The sequence below is a fragment of the Narcine bancroftii genome, chromosome 11, assembly GCF_036971445.1.
Source record: "Narcine bancroftii isolate sNarBan1 chromosome 11, sNarBan1.hap1, whole genome shotgun sequence".
NCBI lineage: Eukaryota > Metazoa > Chordata > Chondrichthyes > Torpediniformes > Narcinidae > Narcine > Narcine bancroftii.
In genome coordinates this window covers 95,746,295-95,773,557 of record NC_091479.1, presented here as the reverse complement: position 1 = coordinate 95,773,557, position 27,263 = coordinate 95,746,295, and the positions used below count along the sequence as shown (strand labels likewise).

The 27,263-nt window shown below is 40.0% G+C and overlaps 1 protein-coding gene across 1 annotated transcript in view; it reads left to right on the top strand.

Moving 5' to 3' along the window:
• LOC138745639 (protein kinase C-binding protein NELL2-like) overlaps positions 1-27,263 on the top strand; it is a 198,331-nt gene that overhangs the window by 56,937 nt on the left and 114,131 nt on the right. Inside the window, exons 8-12 of the mRNA XM_069902865.1 lie at positions 691-819; positions 3,226-3,328; positions 11,434-11,525; positions 15,235-15,337; positions 18,090-18,218. Of these exons, the coding sequence (XP_069758966.1) occupies positions 691-819; positions 3,226-3,328; positions 11,434-11,525; positions 15,235-15,337; positions 18,090-18,218 (556 nt within the window). The remainder of the gene's footprint in view (positions 1-690; positions 820-3,225; positions 3,329-11,433; positions 11,526-15,234; positions 15,338-18,089; positions 18,219-27,263) is intronic.

Below are 27,263 nucleotides of genomic sequence, written 5' to 3'. Positions count from 1 at the left end.
ACAATGGCCTTATAGGTGTTTCGAGAGTATGATGATCACCTTGCTTTGTGTTTCAATTTTTAATTATCTCTCCTTTGTAAGTTGTTTTCTGCAGTTACATTTTATAACAAATTATAATGATTCTGTAAAGCTTGGCTTAACTTTTCTCAAACCAAGATATTTTGGCCAAACCTTGTCTCTTGGCGGGAAAGAGAAACAATTTATTCTCATTTAAAAAGTCCTTTTATCTGATAAAATTAGATTACTCAAGGCTTCAATAAAATTGACTTATTCTTTCCATTACAAAGGTGACTTTGGAATTGTAATATTAAATAAAACTGAGCTGCAACAATTTTGGTGCCACCCAATTTGGGACTTGCCAAGACCCATGATCAGCTGCTCTGAAAATTCTCACAGAATCAGCAGACATGTTTGAATCCTATCTGAGACGATCTTCAACCTGCTGCACCACAGAATTAAGATCGAATTAATTCAATTTATTGGGACAGATGAAGTTGAAAGAATAATTATTAAATTGAAATTATTGCACCCCTATGCGTTTATAAAAGAACAATGTCTTTACAGAAGATAGTTGAAATGTTTTGTAAGTAGGGAATTCACTTCCATCATAGCACATAATTAGTGATTTGGAAAGTAAGAGTTTATAAAGCATCATAATGACTGAATAAAGATATATATATCAATACACAGTTATCTTATGCCGAAAAGAAGATGAACAGTTTGGATCAGTGTTACTGCGAGAAGAGCTGCAAAGTGAAAGATAGAGTCTACAGGGAGTCAGTGTATTGGACTGATGGCTGCAAGAACTGCACTTGCAAGGTATCTCTCAGCTCCATCGTCCTCATCAATTCTCTTTGCTAGTTCTTGCTTTGTTCTATATTTTCCATTTTCCATCATTGCAGAATTACTGTGGCGGACAGGGGTTGTGTGTTTTAGGCAAAAATGTTCTCTTCCCAACAGAAATTATTTTGCACAAGTCACATCAGCTTATCTTTTGTGGAGAGCACCTTTGATTCAGGATCCATGACTTCACTGTGGTTTAATCTCACTTCTATAGACTCTGTGTCTGTCTCCTGAGTAAATCCAGATGCAAAAAAAAACTAATTTAATTTTTAAAAAGTAAATTAGATGTACAGTATGGTAACAGGCCCTTCTGGACCTGTGCTTCCAAAATACACCAATCAATCTACAACCCCCGTATGTTCTGAAGATCTTCCCCATTTCTTTTGGGTCCATGCATAGATGACTACTCTGGTCTTCAGTTTTATTCCTTTCTATCGCTCTGAATATATCTGTAGAAGCCTTTAGAATTTTGCTTCACCTTGTCTGCCAGAGCCACCTCATACCTTCTTTTAGCCCCCCACCCCCCCAGTTTCCTTCTCAAATATTTTCTTGCTTTGCTTATACTCCTCAAGTTCCTCATTTATTTCTTGCTGTCTATACCAGCTGTGTTTCTTAATCAGGACCTCAATATCACTCAAATACCAAAGATCTGTATACCTGTAGTCTTACCTTTAATTCTGGCAGGAACATGAAAATTCCGCACTGTCAAAATGTCACCTTTGAAGGCCTCCCCATTTTCCAACCACAAAGGAGGGGAAAAAATCAATAAAGTGCAAAAATAAGAGTCCTTAAATGAGTGTGTGATTGTGTTTGTTGTTGAGGAGTCTGATGGTGGAGGGGCAACAGCTCTTCCTGAACCTGGTGGTACAAATCTTGTGGCACCTATACCTCTTTCCTGATGGTAGCAACGAGAATAGATGTGGATCTTTGACGATTGCTGCTGCTCTCTGATGGCAGCATTCCTTGTAGATGTTCTCAGTGGTGGGGAGGGTTTTGCCTGTGATGTCCTGGGTTGTGTCCACTACCTTTTGTAGGGATTTCTGCTCAGGGATCTCTATACCATACCATGATCCAGCTGGTCAGTACACTTTCCACCATGCATCTGTAAAAGTATGCCAATGTTTCAGATTTCACACCAAACCTCCACAAAATCCAGAGGAGGTAGAGGTGCTGATGTGCTTTTTTTCATGATGCCATTAGTGTGCTGGGTCCAGGAAAGATCCTCTGAGATGGTGACTCTCAAGAACATAAACTTGCTCACCTTCTCCACCTCATATCCTCTATTGTTCACTGGATCATGCACCTTTGTTTTTCCCTTCCTAAAGTCAAAAATCATCTCCTTAGTTTTGGTGACATTAACCTCTTTTAAACTGCAGCACCTGGGTAGCCCTCCTGGGACTCTAACCCATAAGAAACAAGTAATTGAAATAATCTATGATAAGCATGTTAAACTTGTATTTGCCAAATTAAGCCAAATAAAAATTGATTAAAAAAAAACAAACAAAAAAAAGCTTAAAAACGAAATTTAATCTGCCCCTCCTTCTAATCAAGCTTACCTTGCTTTTAAAAAAAAAGGAAATTGTGGATCTGATGGCGACCTCCAGACGTTGGATAAATAATCTCTGGAACATTCAAAATTCTTAATTCTTCGAATCATGATTGGGGCCCATATTTTTATAAATTGAAACATTCCATCTTTAATGTTGTATCTAATTTTCTTCCAACTTAAATAGGACATTACATCATGTGACCACTGTGTATGGGTAGGTGAAGAGTCGTCTTTCCATTTCAATAAAATTGCTCATCTGGCTAGCGACGTAGTAAAGGCTAAAACTTTCTCCTGAGTTGCAGATGGAGGTATATCTGGCTCACGTGGAAAACCAAACAAAGCAATTAATGGATGAGGTTCAATATTAATCTTAAAAATCGTTGGGAAAATGTCTTTCCAAAATCTCTCTAAACTTGGGCACTGCCAAAACAAATGGATCAGTGAAGATTCAAAAATGTTACACTTTCCCATATAAATTAATGGTTATTGCTTCTTCCCTTCATGCCATTTTGGCTTATGAAAGGTTTCATAGGAATGCTCCACTTTCTTTTAGCAGGGGAAACCTGTATTTTAAACCAGTTATTTTGAAATGAAAATCATAATTGTTTCCATCCTCAGCTTCATCTAAAATGAGAAAGGATCACATGAAGAAGAGCAAAATTGTGCAAATTAGGCGTGTATATATTGTTGTAATATCATCGGTCCATTGGACAATAGATTTATAAGAAGCTTGGTCTGCATCAATCAGCCATAGGTTATTTTAGTGAGTAAAATTCAAGAATGCTGACAGCCAAGAAAAACAGTCTTAAAATAACATTGCATTGTTTTCCCAGAATGGAACAGTGCGGTGTAAGAGGCTGATCTGTCCCCTTGAGAATTGTCCTCCAGGTAAAGCTCCTGTCTACGTGGAAGGCAAATGCTGTAAGGAATGCCAACGTGAGTATTTTATAATGCTATCAACACTTCTGTGCTCTTCGAAGTCCACTCTTTTTTTTTGAAGCTCACTCTCTTTATCAGAACAATTTTATTTCAAAGTATTTTGATCCAATATTTAACCACAATATTGCAATAAATGGTCCAGAAGCAATGGGGTCTTGTTTTCCCTATGGATCACTGGAAAAGTGCATCATTTTTCAATTGCTGAAATCCTGATGTACTTCACAGTAAGTGATGCACAAATCACATTTGTGAATTCCAAGATGAGCAGAGAGGAATGCAGTACCTTCATCAATTCTGCTTTTCCTAATGACTACAAGTTGTTTAGACTTTAGCTGGACTGCAAATGTATTCTTGAGACATATCCCTCTGCTCTCCTTTCTATGTTGTTACATGAGCTCATTTGGGTTGCAGTAATTGCTTCAGTGGCATCAGTACTTCTGATATCCAGCCTTCTGCTCCTTGTGTCTGCCCACCGGTTTTCTGTGGGATAATAGTACACGAGAAGCACCTTTCCTGCTGCACATAACAAGAAACAAATTTTCTTTTTATTGTTGTGTATAAATTGAATCTTTATTGGTGGACTGTTTTAAAAAAAAAAGATATATTTTGCAGATTCCAAAAAATTAAATTTAGTCATACAGCATGGTAACAGGCCCTTCCATCCTCCAAGCCCAAGCTGCCCAATTGACCTACAACCTGGTACATTTTGAAGGATGGGAGGAAACCGGAGGAACAGACATGAGGAGAACGTACAAACTCCTTACAGATAGCGCCGGATTCTAACTTTGGTTGGCGGTGCTTTAACAGCGTTGCACTAACTGTTACACTCTCTGTGCTACAATGTTTTACAGCTTTGAATGCCTTTGGAATGTAGAAAATGCAATAGAGAATTTATGCACAGCAAGGTTCCACAACATCCACAGGATGATCCTTAACAATGACAATCCACCATCTTTGTTTGGTCTGCCTGACTCTTGATCCACAGCATGTCTTTGAAATAGCCCAGATGTGACACGGTTATAATGGTTCAGCAAATCAGCTCAACACCAGCTTTCCATGGATAAATAAGTCTGAGCAGTTTGGTCCACTGACAATGATTTCCACATCCAGTAAAAGGATGAAAGGATATTTTAGTGATGTTGACTGCAAAATAAATATAGAACATAACTCAGTGGAGATTTGCCCTGCCCTTATTTACAAAGCAGTGCATGGAATATTTTGCATTCACCTAATTTGATATTGCCAGAGAAATCTGTCTCCAATTATTTGCCATTAGCTCATGACTAAATTGTGTAGATGGTCATCAAATTAATTTTTTGGAACTGGCAGATTAAAATGACAATGTCGACTTAACAATGGGTAGAAAATGAGATTTACATGGACTTTTCAGTAAAATCTTTAAGGTCCCACATGGGCAAATGGTTCAAAACCATAGGGCCCATGGGAATCTAGAGGACTGGATCGATAACTGTCTGCACAATAGAAGGCAGATGATGATAGTGGAGGGTTACTGCTGTGATTGGATGTCTGTAACAAGTGGTGGATCACAAGGATGGATGCAGGGGCTGTTGTTTGTAATATATGTGAATGATTTGGGCGTGGAGGTGGGAGGCAAGATCAGTGCATTCACATATGACAAAAACACTGGTCGAGTGGCTGATGGTGTGGAAGGTAGTCCGATGCTGCAAGGAGAATTTGATGCGTTGATAAAATGTGCTGAAAAATGCAGATGGGTTCCATCCATACAAATGTGATATGCTGTATTTTGACAGTATTAATGAGGATAGGACATAACACCATGAATGATAGGATCTCAGGGAGCATTGAGGTACAGAGCGGCTTTGGAGTATAAATTCATGGATCCTAGAAGGTTGCATCACAGTGTGATTAGGAAAGCCTTCATTAGTCAGGGCATTGAATACTGAAGTCAGGAGATTATGTTCCTACTTCAGTCAGGTAGACAGGACTTTGATAGGTGTTGGGGTTAGGTCAGAAGGGTCCCCACTGGTTAGCATTGTGGTCAAATGGCATGTTTCCATGCTGTATGGTTCTATGATTTCATCTGCTCCAGAATTATATTAAGTTCTCTCTCTCTCTCTCTCTCTCTCTCTCTCTCTCTCTCTCTCTCTCTCTCTCTGAATCTAATTCCCCTCATTTGATATTGTTTATTGCATCGTATCAATGAATATCCTGAACTGATTCCCTTCATCTTCTCTGACAAGTGTGATAAACACAGTTAAAGAAAAATGAAAATGTATAGAATGACATCAGACAATGCAATTTGTGTGAATAAGGCAAGGATAGTTGATGGGAACCATTGAATGTTGACTTTAATCCAGCTGCTGTCCTAGATAGCTCTGGCATTTATCATGTATTGCAGTCTGTGAGCTTCTATTCAGTGTCATTCATCATTACTGGAATAATTCTGAACAAGTGGATTCTGCAGATTATTTCTCTGTCAAATAGGTTGGGCACATAATCAGGTTCAGTTCTATTTCCAACGGATGCAAGATTCCTTCACAATTTGCAGGTGTTTGTGGAGCAAAAACCTCTGCTTCTCCTTCACTGAGCATATTTTTCTGGTTTGCATGATTTTAGTTTATTACGACTTATTTACATGAACACATCCCATTGCTGAACCCTTAATGCTGAATAATAACACAGGATCTTTCGATGAAAAGGGTTTAGGTTCTGTTGCACTAAATTACTCTGGAATGACACACCATTACAGTACTGAGCACTCTTGTTTAGTGTGCTGTCTTTGCAAGGAGTGGAAATGGATGAACTCCATTTACCCTGCACTACAGACTTGGCACTTACTCCTCAAAATTGCAATTGAGATTCCTTATATATCAAGCCACAGCGCATCACTGTCAGATCTGAGTGGGAGGCAAAAAAACCAATGGCACTCATCTCTTCAACCTTGGCCAAACCCACACCCGCGGTCACCACTGAAGATGCCAGATAGGCCTTCCAGAGACTAAACTCCCCAAGAATCGAGTGGCTCAGATGGAGTTACTGGGCATGTCTTCCATGCCAGCAGGCAGGAATATTCCCAGATACCTTCAACCTCTCTCCTTCAGGTTAAAGTATCCACCTGCTTCAAGAAGGCCACTTTCAATTCCTCAAGGAACTGCGGACAGTTATAAATGTGTTTCAGGGCATCACCCAACTCTAACTCCCCCACCCTCTCCTCCATCATCTCCATTTATACATTCTGTTGCCCTGGAAAAGCAGCTAACATATTCTGATCACAATCTCCATCGCCCTCCCATCAGGAAGGAGAATGGCAAGTGTGAGATCGCACACCACCAGATTCAAGGGCAGTATCTTGAATGTCCCTCAGAATACAAAACTATGTTGCTGTGGTTCCATATCAACTGATCTCTTCCTGTAACTCTGCTCTGCTAAAATCATGGAGACCAACCTCAGACCAGACCTTGTGCTGTGGTTGGCCTCACTCCATCCTGTTTATATAATTGAGCTTACAGTGCCCTGGGAGGATGCAGTGGAAGAGGTCTATGAGCACAAGAAACTGAGCTACTTTGAGCTTGCAGCTGATGTGCAGCAAAGTGGGTGGAAGGCAAGGTTTGAAGGAGGCTGCAGAAGATTTGTAGCCACATCGACAACAAGGCAACTCCGGGAGTTGGGAGTGCGAGGAAAGATACAAGCAGTTAAAGATCTCGCCAGAGCTGCTGAAAAGGGTTGTCAGTGGCTCTGGATGAGGAGAAAGGATTCCACCTGGGCCCCCAAGTGAGTGAATAGCATCTAAGGGGTGAGCCTGGGACCCCAGGCTGAACCCTCCGGAGGTGACGTGGGTCTATCAGCGAGATACTGATACTTGATAACCCAGAAGATGCCACCACTCACTTGGATACCCTGGAGAGTCTAGGCAGCAAGGCTCAGGAGTGCAATAAGGGATATTAACATCTAGTCCTGCATAACATGCCTGTAAGAGGTATCTAATTGGTCTTTCACAAAACAAGCCTCACCTCTGCACCTTGGTGCACATGACAATAAAGTTGAACTTGAATTTGAATCCACTTTGCAAATTACACTGGACCACAAAGGGTTTTCTTCCTGAACACTTGTGGGCTGGCAACTCCCATGGTCTGGCACGCTTGAATCTGCCACCATTAGTAAAAACTCCTTACAGCATGCAACTCAAATCCCAATTGCTGGCACTGTAAAGGTTAAATCTGCCAAGATCAAGACCAGAGTTCAAGTTGCTGTCAAAAAGGAGTTTGTACTAAGAGCGGCAGATTCAACCTTCACACCACCAGTGATCGGGACTGGGGTTCTAGACCCGTGCTGTCTGTAAGGCAGTCTGTATGTCCCGATTGCTGGCACTGTAAAGGTGTTGCGCCAACTGCTACGCTAACTGTGACACCCCACAGTATTATTTCCTGTTTCCAGCTTTGTTCTACCTTTGATGTGTTTACATAGGGAGTTCCCTTTGGGGTCATTTTCTGTTTTCCGGCATTTTCCGTCGTCCAGCACAGTTTCTGTGGCCCCAATATCACCAGATTAGAGATATAACCTGTATTTATGGACTTTTGGTTAATGATCACAAAATCACCTTAACATTTTCCCATCATGTACTGTTTTTTTGGATATAACCCATTTTTGTGATATCCTCTCATATTTTGTCTACCTCAAGCATCCAAACCATGAAATGCAACGTGCCATTGAAAATTCATCTTCTGTATTTGCACCTGGATGCCTTCCCTGCTGACCTTAGTGTAGTCAGTGACGAATGTGGTAAAAGGTTTCACCAGAACATTGAGGCCATGGAAAAGTGATCTCAGGGCAACTGGAATCCATCAGTGCTGGCTGACTATTTTTGGACACTGCCCACAGAGGGATGGCACTGCCCACTTTGGGAATCACTGCATTAGGGCACTGGGGGAACTAACTATTATTTCAAATAGCAACACACAGTTGTTGCTGGAGGAACTCAACCGGTTTTGCAGCTTCCATAGGAAGTAAAGTTATATCACTGACATTTCGGGCCTGAGCCCCTCTTCAAGGTTTAAGCAAAAAGCAGGCAGGCATCTGAGGAGAAAGGGGGAGGAATGAGAGTGGGAGGAGTCCAGATGTTAATTGAATATGATAAGAGGAAATGTAAGAATTGATTTTGGCGCTGGTAAAAAAAAAACCTACGGACCTCCCTCTACACACTGCCCTCTTTCAAATAGCAACACCCAGCAATTTCTTTTAATCCAAGACATTTCCACACAAAGTTCTGCAATTTCCACACAGATATCCACCAGGTTTGCTAACAATTAAAGAACAAATGATAACAATAAAAAAGTGAGAATATTGATCATTTACCATTGAATAGTGATATGAGAGTGAGGATTTTGGTCTTTTCCATTTCCAATATCAAAACTTACACAGTTGGTCGTGACTAAACAAAATATCCAAGCAGGGATCTAATGTCAAATATTGGCTGGCATCTTTTCTCAAATTCCGACAGTGATTTTATATCATAAGTGGTTTTACTTATAAAGTGCTCTGGGCTGCTCTGATGTTTGTAAAAGTTGTCACTTTGTCTTGCTGTAGAAGCTCCTCTTCCAAAAGCAACTTCAGTAACAAGTCTATAGACACATCCATAACACTACCCATGCAGACGTCTGTCAGTGACTTTGTAGGTATATCACCTGATGCACTAGCACGTGGATGAATGATCACCTTATTGGTTTAAAAACAATCTGCTGGAGAAACCTAGTAGGTCAGGCTGAGTCAGTGGAAGAAAAATAATTATTGCTCTTTCAGGACAGAACCCTTCATCAAAGCAATTCTTTTTATCCCTCCAAAATTGTTGCTCGATTGGTTTTTGGACAAGGTTCCAGAATCCACATGAGGTACGCCCTACCATGGAGCAGAACCCGTAAGGGTACCATAGATTTCATGATGGGGCGGCACATTCCACAGCACTGTGGTAACCTTCCTCTTCCTGAGGGACAATTCTCCTAAGAGAGTCATGGTTTCTCCCGCCAGAGTCATGGTTTCTCCCGCCAGAGTCATGGTTACTCCAGTTTCTAGGTTTATCGTGGTAATAGGAGAGCCTTTTAAAAATATAATTCTTAGATATAAATCTTTCATTTTGTGTGCATGCTCTGTGTCCTTAGGTAATTAATTGAGAAAAAAGTGAGAACTAATTTGATTGGGAAGTAAGAGGATTATGGATTGGAAATGTACGAGGAAAAAAGAGTGCACTGGCTGAATGTAGTGGATATTGGCTTCTTGCTGCAGACAACAGATCCTTGAAGGTTACTGCTGCTGCATTCTGAGAATGGATCCATGAGTCACCATGCCAATGGTTGAGCTGGGAAGGAGGAAGTGAAAGAACAGCTGTGATAATGATGGATGAAGGTTGTGGTAAAGAAACATTGGCGCCTGCCCACAGTGAGGGCAGGAGCCAGAGGTCAGGTGAGTGGTTCAAGGTGAAGATGTAACATGAGCTGTTGGAGGCCAGTTACCACAGATTCATTCAAGCCTGTGAGATGTAGGATGGAAGGTTATTATTTGTGGGTGGGGAGTGGATTTTAGAAAAGTCTAGAAGATGGTTTCAAAGAAAACTTAAATCTTGAGATGATGGGACCTGCAGCAATATTTAGGTGAAATAAGCTCAATATTTGACTGGAGATGATGGGTGAGAAAGTTGGTGTGTATCCTATGGAGGTTAGACTGGCATCGCTTGATGAAACTAATTAATGTCCAGCTTACACTGAGTTGACCAAGTTGATGGAAGCCTCCACAATGATTTGTCCCAAGGCTACATGGTCAAATTTCACTGGCAATGCTCTACATGAAGAGTTGAATGGGACATTACATCATCTAAGGGGGATTTATTGCATCAGGCCATGCTCATGTGTCCGGTCAAATTTCTGGAGTGATGAAAAGTGACCCAGAAATGGTCATTCTGGAAGACGAATGGCTTTCATTTTCACAATACTGAAACTTAGGCAATTGAAAATCTAGCAATTATATTGCTTATGCAGTAAAGTATTTTGTTCCAGTTTCAATATGTGTTTGAACAGATCACAGACCAATAACAAGAGCTCGTTGAGAAATCTAAGGATCATTTGGGTAGATGTTGACTTGATGTTACTGTAAACAGGAAGTAGTGAATCCGCATAAATGTACCACCACATTCGGAGTTTCACTAGCATGAAGATTCACTGATTATCTGCTAAATAGACTTTTTTAAATAGACTATTTACTACTGTGAAGTGGAGCCTATTTTTTGTGTTTAAATAGGTAAAGGAGTGCTCAACACTGAAAGCAGAAAGCTTTCAATATTCAGTACCATGCTTAGATTTGAGCTGGCGAGGGTCCACCTTTTGCAAATTGTAGAACACATTTTTACCAAGGTCACAAGCCTATATCGACTAATATAAAAATACACCCACTGTGCATAAGGATTAAAAAAAATGGAAGATGTAGAAAATCTGACTTAAAAAAGAGGTCAGGACAAAGTTCCTGAGACATTCATTTTATTTTTCTATCCCCAGATGTCACCTGAACTATTTGAATCCTTCCAGCATTTTCTTCTTTTGTTTATTGTATTTCTATCATGAATACAGAGACAAATTGCATTTTTTGTCCCCTTCGATAACATGGTAGTGGATGAGGTTTTCAAAGATCGGCAGTCATTTCTACCTCTGTAGATAAAAGCTAACAGGCATGCTGAAGGTTTCAAAGTTTGAACATGCAGAAATGCTCTGTGTTTTGCTGGTCTTCATTCAAAATGTTGTTATAATTATTTTTTTTAAAAAACATCATTTATAATAAAATTTCACAAAGCTAAAACCATTCAACTGAGACAAGTTTTTTTTTACAATATGGTCGAAGCTGACCATTGAGACCCATGCTGCACAAGGTGACAGGGATGGTTTTACCCTGAAGTTGAGTCCGCATCTACAGAAGGAGAAGGGAACTTTTAAATCAATTACAGTGGGAAAGTATCTGTAGTGTTGTTTGCACATCAGATGGAATCTATTTATAATTATTTTAATTTCATTATTTAGAAGTTGCCCTTGCTTTGCTGAACACACAAGGCATTAAACTATGAAATACTGTGCTTTTGTTATCAGCTGTATGTGTCCTTGGCAACAAATTTTACTACAACAAGCAAATGATGGCTGAATGGAAAGCGTCAGGAGAATGTTACCTATTGGAGTGTAAGGTAGGAATTGCTTTAATGTCACACATGATCATATTTTTTCCTGACTGTAGGCTTTGGAATAAAAAGCTATATTTTATTCTTCTTTACAAGTTATTATGTTTGATTTTTCAGAAAGGAGTGACCCTGACAATGGCTACTTTCATTTCTTATCCCTTGTGATGCAAAAGTATTGTGTGTGGGTCCTTGGTCTGTATAGTTAATGTGCTGATCACGCCTGATACATTGTCCTAGCTTTTTGAACCAAACATTATCGTGGGCCACAACATAGGTCCTGAACAGAATGATGTCAGATTTGGAGGGAGCTTTGTTCTTGGTGATCTGCCCATGATCTTGTCACCATTAGGCTCTGACTCAGGGTGGGGGGTGAAATTTTTTCCTTGCTGGCTTGAGATAAACAGGTGATACATATTTGGCTATGCCCTTATCAAAATTGATTTTCATTGATGTCAGTGCAACCCAGTTTCTGAAACGGAATGCAGTGTGTTTCCTTGATGCTACTGCGGATGAGGTTCCACACTTAAAGCCTTTCCAATATAATTCATCATCAATTTTATATGCTAACTATAGAAAGCGATATATGTGCACTACACAAACTTCCAAAATTTGTTGAAATCAAAATAAATTAATTTCAAAATCCACATTTAAAACATTTCCACTATTAAAGCATATGCTAAAGGTTATCACCTTTTGTCAAGCTGACTGTGTGCTATGAGAATTTGTGGCCTTCACGGTATTTCTTCTCCTAAATCAAACAGAACGAAGGTCAGGATGGACAGGACTGGGGGTGGGAAGGCAGGAGGGGAGAAGGCTTGTCGAAACCATTCCATTGGTCAGTCTATCAATCCAGTACTGCCGCCAAACAGTCCATTTTAAAAACAGCCCAGGGTAAATGAAAAAGAGTTCACTAATGTCAAATGTTTCATCTTCAGACAGATTAATATATTAAAAATAGCTTTAAAAATTCATTCATATCCTCAGGGTCATGCAACAGTAACTGTTGATTACACCAATCACATTGTATGATTTCTGCCAATGTTCTGTATGTATTAATAACCAGATGTCCGATCTAATCCAGGGGCATTAAGTAACTATTTAACACTATTTTAAAATAACAATTGTTGTAACAATGTTTCTGCCCTGCTGTAAAGTTCCTGGTTCTCTGAATACTTATTATTAAACTAAGATGTTTTCATTTTAAATTTCTACCACTCTTGTCACTGATCAAAAAATCCTATGTGAGGAGATTGGAAATCAGAATAACGTTGATTCTAAAATTTCAGCCGTTCCAATAAATCCACCAAGTGGAATATTCCAATATAAAGAATTTCTCCTCTCGCTCTTGCACTCTTGCTCGAGCTCTGACTTTAATGCTTAGAGGATGCAGAATTTTTAAAGCATTTTTGTAGAATTCTTTGGCTTGGCTTCGCGGACGAAGCTTTATGGAGGGGGTAAATGTCCACGTCAGCTGCAGGCTCGTTTGTGGCTGACAAGTCCGATGCGGGACAGGCAGACACGGTTGCAGGGGAAAATTGGTTGGTTGGGGTTGGGTGTTGGGTTTTTCCTCCTTTGTCTTTTGTCAGTGAGGTGTGCTCTGCGGTCTTCTTCAAAGGAGGTTGCTGCCTGCCGAACTGTGAGGCGCCAAGATGTACGGTTTGAGGCGATATCATCCCACTGGCGGTGGTCAATGTGGCAGGCACCAAGAGATTTCTTTAGGCAGTCCTTGTACCTTTTCTTTGGTGCACCTCTGTCACGGTGGCCAGTGGAGAGCTCGCCATAGAACACGATCTTGGGAAGGCGATGGTCCTCCATTCTGGAGACGTGACCCACCCAGCGCAGCTGGATCTTCAGCAGCGTGCTACAAGATATAACTAGTTGAAGAGGATGATCTAGGGGGGGGGATAAAAAACTGGTCATTAAAAAGTATCAAGTTTTTGTTCTACATGCAGGTGTGTGAACATTGCTTTGTAACTGTTTTTTTAATACAATCTTAAACTAGCTCCAAAAAATTAATTGGGAGTTAATCAAGATATGCAGAACTTCCTGGCAAGGCCAACATTTATTAAACATTCCTAATGACTCATTGAAATGAGTAGGATATCAGGCCATTCCAAAGGCCACTTAACAGACATATTGTGGAGGTCCTGAAGTCACATGCAGGCTGTGATAGTCCAGATTCTATCACCAATGTGTGTATGTACAGATGGTTGTGTAGGATGACTGTGATTGGCTGAGAGTGTAGCACCACCTACTGGCAGGTCTTAAAGGATTGCTCCTAGCCAGACCAGGTCATTCTGGACTGATCGGCCTACTTGTGATAGGCTCCAGTCTTTTAGTTAATAAAAGCCTCGGTTTGGATCAACAAGTCTTTGGTTCTTTCGACGCGCTCTATACAGGCCAGATGGAGGACTTTGTCCATCCTAATGCTGAGCTTTAGTTCCAGCTTTGTTTAATGATCTGAATTTAAATGTTCACAAATGGGCCGAATTCATCCTGTCCTCTGCATACAAGTCCACTAATTTAACCATTAAACAAGCACCAATATGTCACCAATGAAGAGTGAAATTTTGCTTGTCTCTTACCCTTACTAATGCAGTAAAATCCCTGGTGTCTGGCACATGGGGATTGGTAGATGCTTGCTAAGTGAATTTTCTGGATTTTTGAGATTGTTGAACTAATGGCGTGGTGTGCCAATTCAAAACCCGTATTTTTACTTTTTTTTTTCATTTTTTTTGTTTCCTGTTGCTTGAATTCTGAATATCAAGGGATTTACTGTATGTAGTTTGAGATCTTCCTATGCTATAAATCAGAGAAAAGAGAGAGAGGGAATGAATGAGGGGAAAGTAAATGGAGGTGAATATCAAAGAGCAAATAATCTCTCCCTGCATTGTGAAGTCTTTCTCTGTATTTTTTCAGGCAACAAACTTATTCCATAGTGACAGGAGATGAAAATTTATTTTCATTTAAATATAGACACAAGAGACTGCAAATGCCAGAATTTAGCTGCTTTTTGTTTGATGTAGTTCTCCAGATTCAGTTCCTGCACTCTCTAATTTGCTGAGGTTCTCTAGTAGTTTTCACTCGATCAATTCCACTCTTGCTTCTTGTATAAAAAGGCAAAAGTTTCTGTGCTATTCCTGAACTATGGATGAAGTAATATTTTGTTACAACACCCCTTCACAGTAATGTAATGGAGGTTGGGAGGGAAGGGTCTACTGGATTACAGTGAAGAGGGAATGCTTATATCTTTCTGGACCAGGACAAAGCCAGACAGTGATGTGACCAAACAAAATACTCTCCATGGAGAAAAGGGAACACCAGTAATAGTTGGATGATACTTAAAGCAATTTTCTAAAAGAATTAATAAATGAAGACAATTTTATCTTTGGTTGCTTGAGCTAAGAGCATTATTAAGTACATGTGTTTAGCTTCACAATTCTAAGTCCATTAAGATTGATGAAACTAACCATTTTATTGGTAAGTGTGTGGTATGGAGGAGTGGTTATTAAAAAGTGGGGAAGGAGAGAACTGTAAAACTAGTGTCCAATATTTTGGAAGATATTTAGCTTGGAGAGTTACATTTATAATTGTAATAAATAAACATGGAATACTTGTAAGGTGTAATCGTATATCTTTTTAAAAGACAACCCTGGAAAAATGAAGCGTTGTCTCCTAGGTGGAGTCGTTTAACATCTTCTCCATTATTTGACAGGACAAATCCATGCAGCGCATTTCATATCCAAGCTGTCCATTGCTGCCTTGTTCACCAGCGAACCAAATTTCGTTAGCTGACAGTTGCTGTAAGGTTTGCAGAGGTAACGACCACAGATCTTATCAAAATTAGACTCAAGGTCACCACACCACATGTGAAATGTAAATTTTACAATTTTATGAATTGAGTGATCAAATCTTGCTAGTCACATGTTTCAGTTCAGTTTCAAAATGGCAAATATGAACAATAAACAAAACTATGAGAGGAATCGGATCAGGTGAATGCAGAGAGTTTTTGACCAGAGGAGGGGTATTGGTAAGTGGAGGACATAGATGAATGCAGATAAGGGGAGATAGATTTAACTGAGGGCTAACTCTTTTACTCAAAGAATGCTGACTATAAGGAACAGGCTGCCAGAGAAGGTGGTTGATGCAGGTGGGATAGGTTGGGAGGGATAAGGCCATACACAGGCTGGTGGGACTAGTGTGGGTGGGATATTTTGATCGAGGATAGCAAGTTGGGCTGAAAGGTCTGTTTCCATGCTGTGTGACTGTTTCTAATACAATATGTATATTTTATTTTTAATGACACATATATTGCCTGTTCTACTCATGTGTGGTACCATGCCTGTGTGGTACAATGGTCTGTTCCATGTAATTTTTTAAAGAATGTAAGCATATAGTGTGGTAACAGGCCCTTCCAGCCCACAAGCCCGTGCCACCCAATTAATCTACGGCCCCCGTATGTTTTGAAGGGTGGGAGAAAACCAGAGCAGTGGGGGACAACCTGTGCAGACATGGGGAAGAACATGCAAACTCCTTACAGACACAGCTGGATTTGAGCCCGGGTCGCTGGTGCTGTAACAGCCTTGTGCTGGCCATGCCATGCTCTAGAAGTTAAAATTTTGAGTAGAAGATCATGTGTCCATTTGCAAATGTAATTTTGCAGTTTTGTGCTATAACATTGAGATGTAGGCCCAGGATATACATTCCTTTCAGACCCTTTTCACAAAGAGAAATGTTTACCATGAAAACGCAGCATTTTTCTTGGGCCAGCAGAGAAATTGTTCAAAGTTGAATTAACCAAGGCCTTTCTTGCTTGCTCCTCCTCGGTGGTTACAGAGCACCATTTCAAGGGAACTGGGAGCTCACCTTTTCAACCAATGACTGTGAAAACTAGATCAAAAATAACATAGTCCTAATCCAACACCTTATTAGCATTGGAGGACAGCAATTTAATTGAGTACAAAAACGCTATTAGTTACAAAGTTGCTGTAAGTTCAAGAGGAGAATCACATTGAGAAGACAATAAAGGCAGAGTGACACAAATGGTCCAGTTATTTGTGAAGGTTCAGAACTATTGGAACAACTAGAGGTAAAATTATTAATCTAACGGTACAAAATTTCAAGCCCATTATTCCTGGTTGATACCGATTTGGGAAATGATGGTGAATTGGGATGGGAATTGGTTGGCAGACTACTCCACATACTTTTCTCAGAGTGTGCTCACATATAAGGAAAGATGAGACTCTTCATTTATTGGATTCCTGCTTTGACAGTGAAAGGTGAAACGTTTGTCACTGTCCTATTTCCAGCTAAACAAGATCTAACTGAAAATCAGTTTCACTGAAGAGAACTTCAATGGAAAATTAAATAAGACAATAATGGATAATAGTTCTATTATCGAGCTAATAAAGCTTTTAGCCAACTGGAATGGTCATTTAATCTATACTAATCCTTACCTTTGAATGTGACTCAATGAATTTTCAGTCCTTGGATGCATAAACTAATAAACCATGGGCAAACAGGATCTACTTTTGTGTACTTAATGAACAGAATCTTACTTGCAAATGTCAGGTTAAACGAAAAACAATCTGTGGAGGAATTTAGCTAATGGAAGCAGCATCAGTGGGGGGAACAGGAATTGTCGACGTTTCCAGTTGGAAACATTTAATCAGGATACTTGACCCATTGGATTCCACCAGCAGATTGTTTCTTGCTCCAGCAAGCTTAGCGCAGCTGATAGTGTAGTGGTTAGCATGTGCTGTTACAGCGCTAGTGACCTGGGTTCAATTCCGGCACTGTTTGTAAATAGTTTGTATGTGTTCCCCATGTCTGGATGGGTTTCATACAGGCTCTCCAATTTCTTCCCACCTTTCAAAGTGTGTAGGGGTTATAGGTCAATTGGGTGGTACAGGTTTGTGTGCTAGAAGGGCTTGTTACTGTGTTGTATGGCTAATTTAAATTTAATTTAATTCTAGCATTTGCATCTCTTATGTCTTCTTTGAGTCATCTAGGGCTGTGCTTGCTTGAATTTAGAAGAATGAGGGGGATCTTATAGAAAAGTATAAAGTTATGAAAGGCATAGATAAGATAGAGGTAGGTAAGTTGTTCCCTTTGGTGAGGAAGACCAGAACTAGGGGACATAGACTCAAGATCCAGGGGAGTAGATTTAGGACAGAGGTGAGGAGGACCGGCTTTTCACAGAGGGTGGTGAATCTATGGAATTCGCTGCCCATTGAAGCAGTGGAGGCGACCTCAGTGAATATATTTAAGACAAGGTTGGGTAGATTTTTTTTACAAAGCAGGGGAATTAAGGGATATAGGGGAAAAAGGAAGGTAGTTGGAGATGAGCCATCATCAAATTAGCCATGATCTTAATTGAACGACAGAGCAGGCTTGATGGTAGGATGGTCTATTCCTGTTCCCATTTCTCACGCTCTTGTGTTCAGGTTAAGCTGACTGCCATCAAGTGAAGTCCACTGAAACAATTTCTACTGCGTGAAAGCTCAGAAAAACTGCATGCCACTGAAACTTGGTAAAATCGTTCCATTCACTTATTTCTTCTTATTCTAGGCTACGACTTTTGTTCTGAGAACTTCAACTGCCTTGAGAATTCTGAATGTGTAAACTTGGAAGCTGGTGCAACTTGCAGATGTAAAACTGGCTTCACAGCTCTCCGTGATGATGAAGCCTACTGTGAAGGTTTGTGTTTAGCAACAATATTTCAAATCCATGCTCACCATTCTCATTACTAATTACAGGGAAAAGATACACCAGAACTCATGGTCTACTCAGCCTTTTGAACTCTTCTTCCATTTAATTAGATCCCAGTTGATTTGAGCTGCATCTACATCTTGCTGTCTACATTTTACAATTCAAACCTGAAATATCAAAATTCTGCTGCTCTCAATTCTGAAAGCGTCAACTGTTTCAACATTCAGGGTCTATGAAATTTGCTATTTTCTACCTTTTGTTATATTCCAACCTACAATTTTATTTTTTTTCTTCTTTCCACATATGCTGCCTAGTCAGCTGAGCCTTTTCTGTTTTTATTTCAGATATTTAAGCATCTGCAGTATTTCCTCCCCCCCACCACCGCCATGACATTTATGGTTCCTTAAAACAAAGAAATGCTGGAGAAACTCAGCTGGTCTCCATAAGAGAAAAAAGTATATTGCCAGCGATTTGGGCCTGAGCCCTTCTTCATCAATGAAGGACTCTGAGGAAGGAAGAAGAAGGGCTCAGGGCTGAAACGTTGACAATATATCTTTATCTCCTATGGACGCTGCGAGACTGGCTGAGATCCTCCAGCATTTCTGTGTGTTTTTATTACAATCACAGTGTCTGCAGATGTTTATGTTTCACTAAGTGCATATGTGTGTTCCATATTCAAAAAATTATATTTGTTGACACATTTTTTATGTCAATCGAATAAGGGAATATCTTAACTTTGAAGTTGTAAGACAAAACTAATGCTGGGTATTGCCTTCCTCTGAATTTTCATTTCTATTCAAGTCCTTGCAACTGAAAATCAGACAGTTTCAAAGATCCATTTATCCAGTTTTAGGTCTAAGAGAGAAGATGAATAGCTAATGTGTTACTACAAAATTGGCTTGGAGTTTTCAGTTCAGCGATAATGAGCTATTCACATTTACAGTCACAGTGAACTGACAGAAACTTCTCCTGTTCATACGTGTACAATTTAACACAGAAATTCAGATGTCATTGTTCATGTTCCTTAGCAGAGAGCTGTTGTTATCTCTGCTGAGACAATTAACATTGACTTGGCATGAACTTCATCCTTGAACACTCTATTCTACCATTGAAATGTTACTGTATATGACTTTTTGAATGTTTAACTGAGGTTTTAATAGTGAAGAATCAAGAATTAACAACAAGGATGTTGTTGGCTGTATTGGAGGGTTTGAATTCTAAGGAATGATTGAATAGGCTAGGTGGAGTGAAGGAGGCTTTGGGATGACCTTGTAAAGATTTAAAAGAGTAAATACTTGCTCCATCGACTGTTGAATCTTTGTGGGCAGTTTCAAAAATGAATAGTATAATGACTAAAATTTGGACTTTGGTGTCACAGCAACATTTTGGAATGAACAAGAATAAAAATACATTGGAGGAGTGCTTAAAAATTCCATACCATCTGATTTATAATTTAAAGCGAATAGTTTTCCTTAAGTGAATTACAATGAGCCTTTTGACCAGAAATATACCAATGTTACACAACACTATAATTCTGCTCGCAGTATTTGCTATATATAGATATATATTAGCATTAAGTAATTGAGTGAGGTTCTGCTTTATATGCTAATGGTCGAGTTTATTGTCATGTACATTGTCCAAATGCACTGAAATTCTTACTTGCTGAAGCTGAACAGGTAGTCTGTTTTTAAAAAAATCAACAACTACAAAAACAATTAATAGTACACTTTTTTTAATTAAAAAGAGACAATAAAAAAAAGCAAATATTCACAGTCCAAAAAATAGTGTCCTTGCAATAGTGCAAACGTTCCTTTTGTCCCTGATTTAGTATAACAAGGGGAGGTTCAAGAGCCTGATTGGTGTTGAAAAGAAACTATTCTTGAACTGGGAGATTCTGGTCTTCAATCTGCCAAATTTGTCATGAGAAGTGCCTTCTTGAGGCAGAGAACCTCATATCGAGACATTAATTGGATGGGAGGTTGGGGTCTGTGTTGGATCTGACTAAGTTTGTCATCTTCTATGATCCTGTTTGCTTTTTTAGCATGGCGTAGTAGCAATGCCCGCATTCATTGATAATTTACCTTTAACAAACCACATTGGGTTAGTGAAGAAAACTGAAACATTAACTGTAGGAAGGAAGAAAGTTAATTATTGCTGGAGGAACTCAGCAGGTCTCTCCGTGTGCATAGGCTTGAGCCCTTCTTCAATGTATGAGTTAAAAGCAGGCAGATGCCTGAATCAAATGGTTGGGGAGAAGAAAGGAATGGGCATGGTTGGCACAGACCAACAGACAAAAGGTAATGATTGAACATGGGTAGAAAGACAGGAAAGGTGAGTATCGATTGAGGGGAGGGGGTGGCTCTGTGAATGCAGAGCTGGAGGAAAGGAGACAGAGGGGAAAAGGAAAGAGAAAGGAGAAATAGGGATAGAAGGGGGGAGAGTGGACTAACGGAATTCGGAGGCCAATGTTAATGCCACCGGTTGGAGAGAACCCAGACAAAATATGAGGCATTGTTCTTCCAATTTGCATGTGGTCTGTTTGGCAGTGCATGTGAACATGGACAAATAGGCTGGCAAAAGAATGGGGCAGGGAATTGAAAGGTGTTGCCACTGGGAGATCCCCACAATCTTGGGGTTTAGCTGAATCTGAGATTATCTCAGAAAGTTAGTTATGTCAATCTAGACTCCAGGCAAAGAGTCTGGTGAATTCCAAAACTTCATGACTTTATTTTTGGCTCAGGGTCCCACAAATCCTTACCTTTAATCCTTCCTGGCCCTGTGCCTTCCCAGCGCTGCAGAACTATTCCAACATTAGAATCCATAGAGAGATCTAATCTTCCAACTCTGTCCTTTTCTGCTTCACCCTTTCTATTCCACTCTCCAAGGCCAAAGTCTGTTTGGGAGAAGAAGCATTGGTGTAGTTTGTTGACCATCACATTAACATGGTTGGTCAGGGTCAAATCGCTGGAAATGTTTATCCCAAGAACAAAATTATCTGCTGTCCCCACTTCAACACAATTGTTATGGATAGGGAGCAGGCTCTATGCCTTCCCATCCCCTTGCTCTTGAAGTCTACGATCAACTCATTTGTTTTACTGAGGTTGAGAAATAGGTTGTTATTTTGGCACCTGACCACCACTAGACTCTGTCTGTTTCTTGTATTCCCTCTCATCATTACTTGATATTTAGCCTTTGAGTCTTGTGTCATTTGCAGATTTCAAGTTTAAGTTTATTATTATCTGACTGTACATTTCTTTCTTCTCTTTGGCTTGGCTTCGCGGACGAAGATTTATGGAGGGGGTAAAAAAGTCCACGTCAGCTGCAGGCTCGTTTGTGGCTGACCAGTCCGATGCGGGACAGGCAGACACGATTGCAGCGGTTGCAAGGGAAAATTGGTTGGTTGGGGTTGGGTGTTGGGTTTTTCCTCCTTTGCCTTTTGTCAGTGAGGTGGGCTCTACGGTCTTCTTCAAAGGAGGCTGCTGCCCGCCAAACTGTGAGGCGCCAAGATGCACGGTTTGAGGCGTTATCAGCCCACTGGCGGTGGTCAATGTGGCAGGCACCAAGAGATTTCTTTAGGCAGTCCTTGTACCTTTTCTTTGGTGCACCTCTGTCACGGTGGCCAGTGGAGAGCTCGCCATATAATACGATCTTGGGAAGGCGATGGTCCTCCATTCTGGAGATGTGACCCATCCAGCGCAGCTGGATCTTCAGCAGCGTGGACTCGATGCTGTCGACCTCTGCCATCTCGAGTACCTCGACGTTAGGGGTGTGAGCGCTCCAATGGATGTTGAGGATGGAGCGGAGACAACGCTGGTGGAAGCGTTCTAGGAGCCGTAGGTGGTGCCGGTAGAGGACCCATGATTCGGAGCCGAACAGGAGTGTGGGTATGACAACGGCTCTGTATACGCTTATCTTTGTGACCTGACGAAATAACATTTCCCAGACTTCGGTGCACACACAATACATGGTACATAATAATCACATACAGTAAAACCCTTGGTATCCAGCACCTATAGATAAGTGAATTTTCTGGTTGCTTGAGGTTGCGTGTTGCATGGATTGGCAAATCCTATTTGTTTTCTGTAATTACTTTTTGCTGGTTGCTTGAATTCTGGTTAATAGTGGTTTTACTGTTGTAGTGTGCTGAGAAAGCAGCGAACAAACACAAAACTCAAAAGACTGTGCAACAGGCTTTATTCCAGTAAAAGTCTGAACACTAGTTCATGCCTGTGTGACTGGCTCAGGAAGGGCCGGCTCAGGTTTATATTCAGGTCGGCTGATTGACAGCTGGCCAGATGGAGTCAGCCCCTTAGGTGGTCTTCCTGCAGGTACTGAGATCACCCCCTGCAGTCGGCTGGTGGTCGTATCACCACAACTGTGAATATTTAAAGATACAATATTTATATATTTTCTTTAAATTATGAGATGATTTATTTGGTTATTATTCATCAATCTCGTAGCTTCCAGAAAGAGGCTATTTCCCAGCCTGGTAGACCTGATTTTCAAGCTCATGCACTGCCTTCTTAATGGTAGTGGGTCAAAGATACTGTGTGGTGGATGGAAAAGGTCTTCAATAATTCTTTGAGCCCTATTTAAGCAACACTTCTGGTAAATGCTGCCAAAGATGGTAGATGGAGCAATGTTTGGTGATGCAGTCGTTGTTATAGAGGGGAAAGGAGGTGTAGAGTACACATCCTCATGGGGTGTTGGATGTGAATGTGGAGGAGGTGTTGCTACCTAGCTTGACTCATTGCAGACTGTTCAACATGAAGACAAAGAGCTGGGGATTGTTGAGGCCAAGATTGGGGATGAGTTTATGGTATCGGAGGCAGAGCTGTAGTGCGAAGAGGATTCTGGCTTAAGAGTCCTTGGTAGTCCAAATGTGCCAAGGCTGATGGCATCTGCCATAGGCCTGTTTGGATTAAATGAAGTGGGTCGAGGCTGGCAGGGAGGTGAGAGTTGTTGTGAGCCATGAGCAGCTTCTGTCAGAGCCACTGGATGATGGTCTTTTCGGCCTGTGATCGTGCATTTCTTCGGGACGAGTAGGAAGGTTTTCTTCTTAAAACCGATTTACATTCTGTCAATCACTTTAGGATATTTTTCATCATATAACATGCCACAGTTTATCACTGGGAAAAGGACCCAAAGAGCAAATAATGACACAAATGTCAGATTACATACATTTTCCTGAAGTACCCCATGCATAATGAAAGACTCATCTTGTGATTCATTCAATAGTTTTACAATTTTCCATCCATTTAAATAACTGGAAGAAAATGAGGGCCTCATGCTGCACCACAATGCACAGAACTAAAAGCTCCTTTCCAATGTCAACCATTGCATGCAGAAGTAGCAGAGGTGGGAATGAGGGTAAGAAATTATTCACAATAAAAGATGAAAGTAAATATTTTGCAAATAAAAATGAATAAAATGAAGGATTTCCGACTAACTGCAGGTAGCTCGAGCAGTTGCTTAATGGATTCAGAAATGGTGCAGGTACCAAGGGGTTCGAAGAGTCAATTATATAAGTAAAGAATACCCAGAATGCAGAGTATGAATACAATATCTTATTAATTGTACGGGAGCTTAACTCCTGAGTGAATTTTAAAGCTGTTCTTTAAGTTTCATTATTGAACCCCATACACAGTAAACTGATACTTCACATTTGAGAAAGGATATTATTGCGCCAGCCGAGAAATCCAGCGAGGCATTAAATGAGCAGCAATACTGTGGAATAAAAATGGGTACAAAAGGTCATTATGGAAGATATGATAATCTACTTTGCTCAGTGCACAGAAAATTCATTATTAGCTCGTAGTGATTCTGCTAAAGCGTCAGGAAGCTGCAGTAGATAGAAAGTCCTGTCAGTATATTAACTGAGCACTCTCCATTGGTGCAAAAGCACCAATGGCTTTACCATTAACCCGGGAGATCATTGAATTATTTTGTTTTTAAGACCATAAGATATAGGAGCAGAAATGGACTATTTCAGCCCATCAAGTCTGCCGCACCGTTCTGACAAGAGGCGACCCATTTTCCCACTCAGGCCCCACTGCCCGACCTTCTCCCCACAACTGTTGATGCCCTGGTTAATCAAGGACCTATCAATCTCTGCTTTAAATACACCCTGCATTGTAGCTCTATTAGGTTCCATATTCAGCTTTTGGGAAAAAAATCTACCTTAACAAGTCACCTGATTTATGCAGCCTCTATGATAAAGTTTTTTATTTAAAAAGGCCAGCAAAATGTTATTGTCCCAATAATTAGGGAGCAAGCTTACCACCACTCACGTTTTATAAAGTCAACATTATCCCATTCATCCACAGTATATGTTTTGGATTAGGCTCGTCAACGTCGAACATTGATACAATATCCACTCATGCCATGCAAGAAAAGAACACCATCCCCAGAGATTTACAGCATGGAAGGACATTATTTAACTATTTTAAGAAAAATGCCTATAATAGCAATCTTACAAACAAGAGTTTTTATTGGCTAATAAATTGGATTGTTTAATGATTCATTCATTGGTTCTTCAATAGACGTTGACCTAGAATAGCAAGATAATGGTTGCCACATTAACACATGCAGCACAATACTGAGACGTGGATTGAAGTCATGATTATTTACATTCTAAGAACCCAAGCTGGATTTTGATGAAGGATTGAAGGTCTGCGGCTTTCCCCAGAACACAGGAGCTTTATCTGAGAGGTTTCGAATTGATCCAAGTAAAGCTTGAGTGTAGTTCTATACTCATTGTATTAAAGCAAAGGACTGAACTGTACATTTTAATGTTAAGCATAATACCATTAATTAAGATGTAATGTAAGAAATTAAGGTGAGATTAAAACGTTTGGGATCACAACATTAGGCTTAATAAAGATCAATATAGCAAATTTCTTGCAAACGAACTTGAATAACACCATAGATTTATGGTTAATGGTTAATGCATATTCTCTTTCGAAGTGAGCATCAGAGAAAAAGAGTTTTTGCACAATGTGTACGATTGCATCGTCACCTCAGGTATTCAGATCGACTTTTGAGGCTGTTTTCTGGGAGGATTTATTCATGGTTGGGAGAGGAGACTGTAGTTGAATGCCTTCCTCTTACATTTTCTAAGGGAATAGTCCGTAAGCAAACAATGGCCGCAATAAAAGGTGGAAATTCATATTGATTCACAAGGGAGAAAGGAGAGGCATAAAGGTATTACATTTTGAAAGAAAGGCTTTGTTCAGATGAGAAATTATTAAACTGCTGCAAATTATAACAACATCTAGAGAGCATTTAATAAGATTCAGTGGAATTGATTTAAAAAAATGAGAACCCATAGAACTAGGTATAACCTTGTTATATTATTTAATAATTGGTTGGGGAGCATGAGATAACATTAGTGAAATCATGGTTTGTTACTGGAATGGCAAGATGATACAAATGGTGCACTGGGGCCTCAGTTTTTCACCATTATGTATTCATGACCTTTAAGAAGGAATGATATCTTGGTTGAAAAGCAACAAAAGACACTGGATTCGGACCCCATTGAAATATTGTGTAAAATATCAAACCCCAAGAAAGGATGGAGATTTGCAGAGATTCAGGAGAATGATAATACAGTTTAAAAAATGAACTGAAGAAATCATAAACTTAGCTTTCGGAATTAGAGGGGAGGTTTAATTTGAATATTAAAAGTGGTAGAAACAAACTGTAGGCCTTTAGAGGAGAATCCAAAAGAGAGGGCTTTACAGTGAATAAATTAGAAAATATGGTGGACACTCACAGGCCAGGCAGTACCTGTGCAGAGAAAAATAAGGTTACCGTTCAAAGTCGATTATGTTTTATCAGTGCTATGTAAAGAGATCGTTCAAGATTGATGAAGGAACTTTGGCACATAAATCTGGACATGCTCCTCCAAAGGTCCATGGATGCCACCTCAATTCATTTTCACTTCAAAGATTAATATTTTTTTGTTGGAAAAAGCAAAAGGTCATCATGGAATTGTTACATACCAGACAGCGGCAATAGAAATGAGCCCAGATGGTGTTATGCTTAAAATATTTTTAATTCTAAATTAACAATGATATAACACTTTATCTAATTTAATTAATTTATCTAAACTTATCTAAATTAGCCCCTATGTGTGAATATACTGGTGTGTTTGTGTGGAATACTCCAAGTCACTACAGTTCAAGGCACAATTCTCAGAAGGCAGTTCAAAATTCAATTTCAGAAAATCAGTGTTGACATGAAGGCTTGAAATTGACGCGACACGCAGGCATTAGACGGATGCGACATGCAGGCGTTAGATGAAATAAATAGTTCATAAAGTGGATGAAAGAGACTGGGGGTTAAAAAAAAATTTATAAACTCATGAAATCCTTGTTGAGATGCTTCCAGCGAAATGATTTTTGATGAGGGACAACCAAAACTATGCTCTTCATTTGCGTATGGGACACGAAGCAAGTGATGCTCACAAAGCTTTCAGAGCCCTTTCCATGGGTCAGCCAAACAAATGTAACCTTCACTCCTTTGGTCACAGAGTGGTATTCTCATTCTTCTATCACAGACAAGAGGAAATCAGATAAATTGTCTATAACCATACATGAGGCCAATCCAGCACAGCATTTCTTCCAAGAGCTGTTTGCTCTTGTGCTGTCTCCTTAAAATGGCCACCTGATGAAAACTCTGTACTCAGTCTTAATTTGTTGGTTACATGGTCTCTGCACCTGGGTTTTAGGGACATTGCCTTGCTTCTTTCAAATGTATGCAATTAAGGAACATGCTGTCTTCAGCCTGCAGTCAGTTTCACAGACACTCCAAAGCCCGCAGGATTTGTTTTATCTGTTCTCTTAAAGTGACAGTCCTACACAAATGAAAATGGATGGAAAAATAGGAGCATGTAACTGAAGGATGGGAGATAAATGGGGTTGAGACATGGATCAGGCATGATCTAACTGAACAACAGAACAGAAGTTTTTCTCATACTTTAAAAAAGGTCTCTGGCCTGAAAAATTTCTTTACCTCCTCTGGACACTGCGA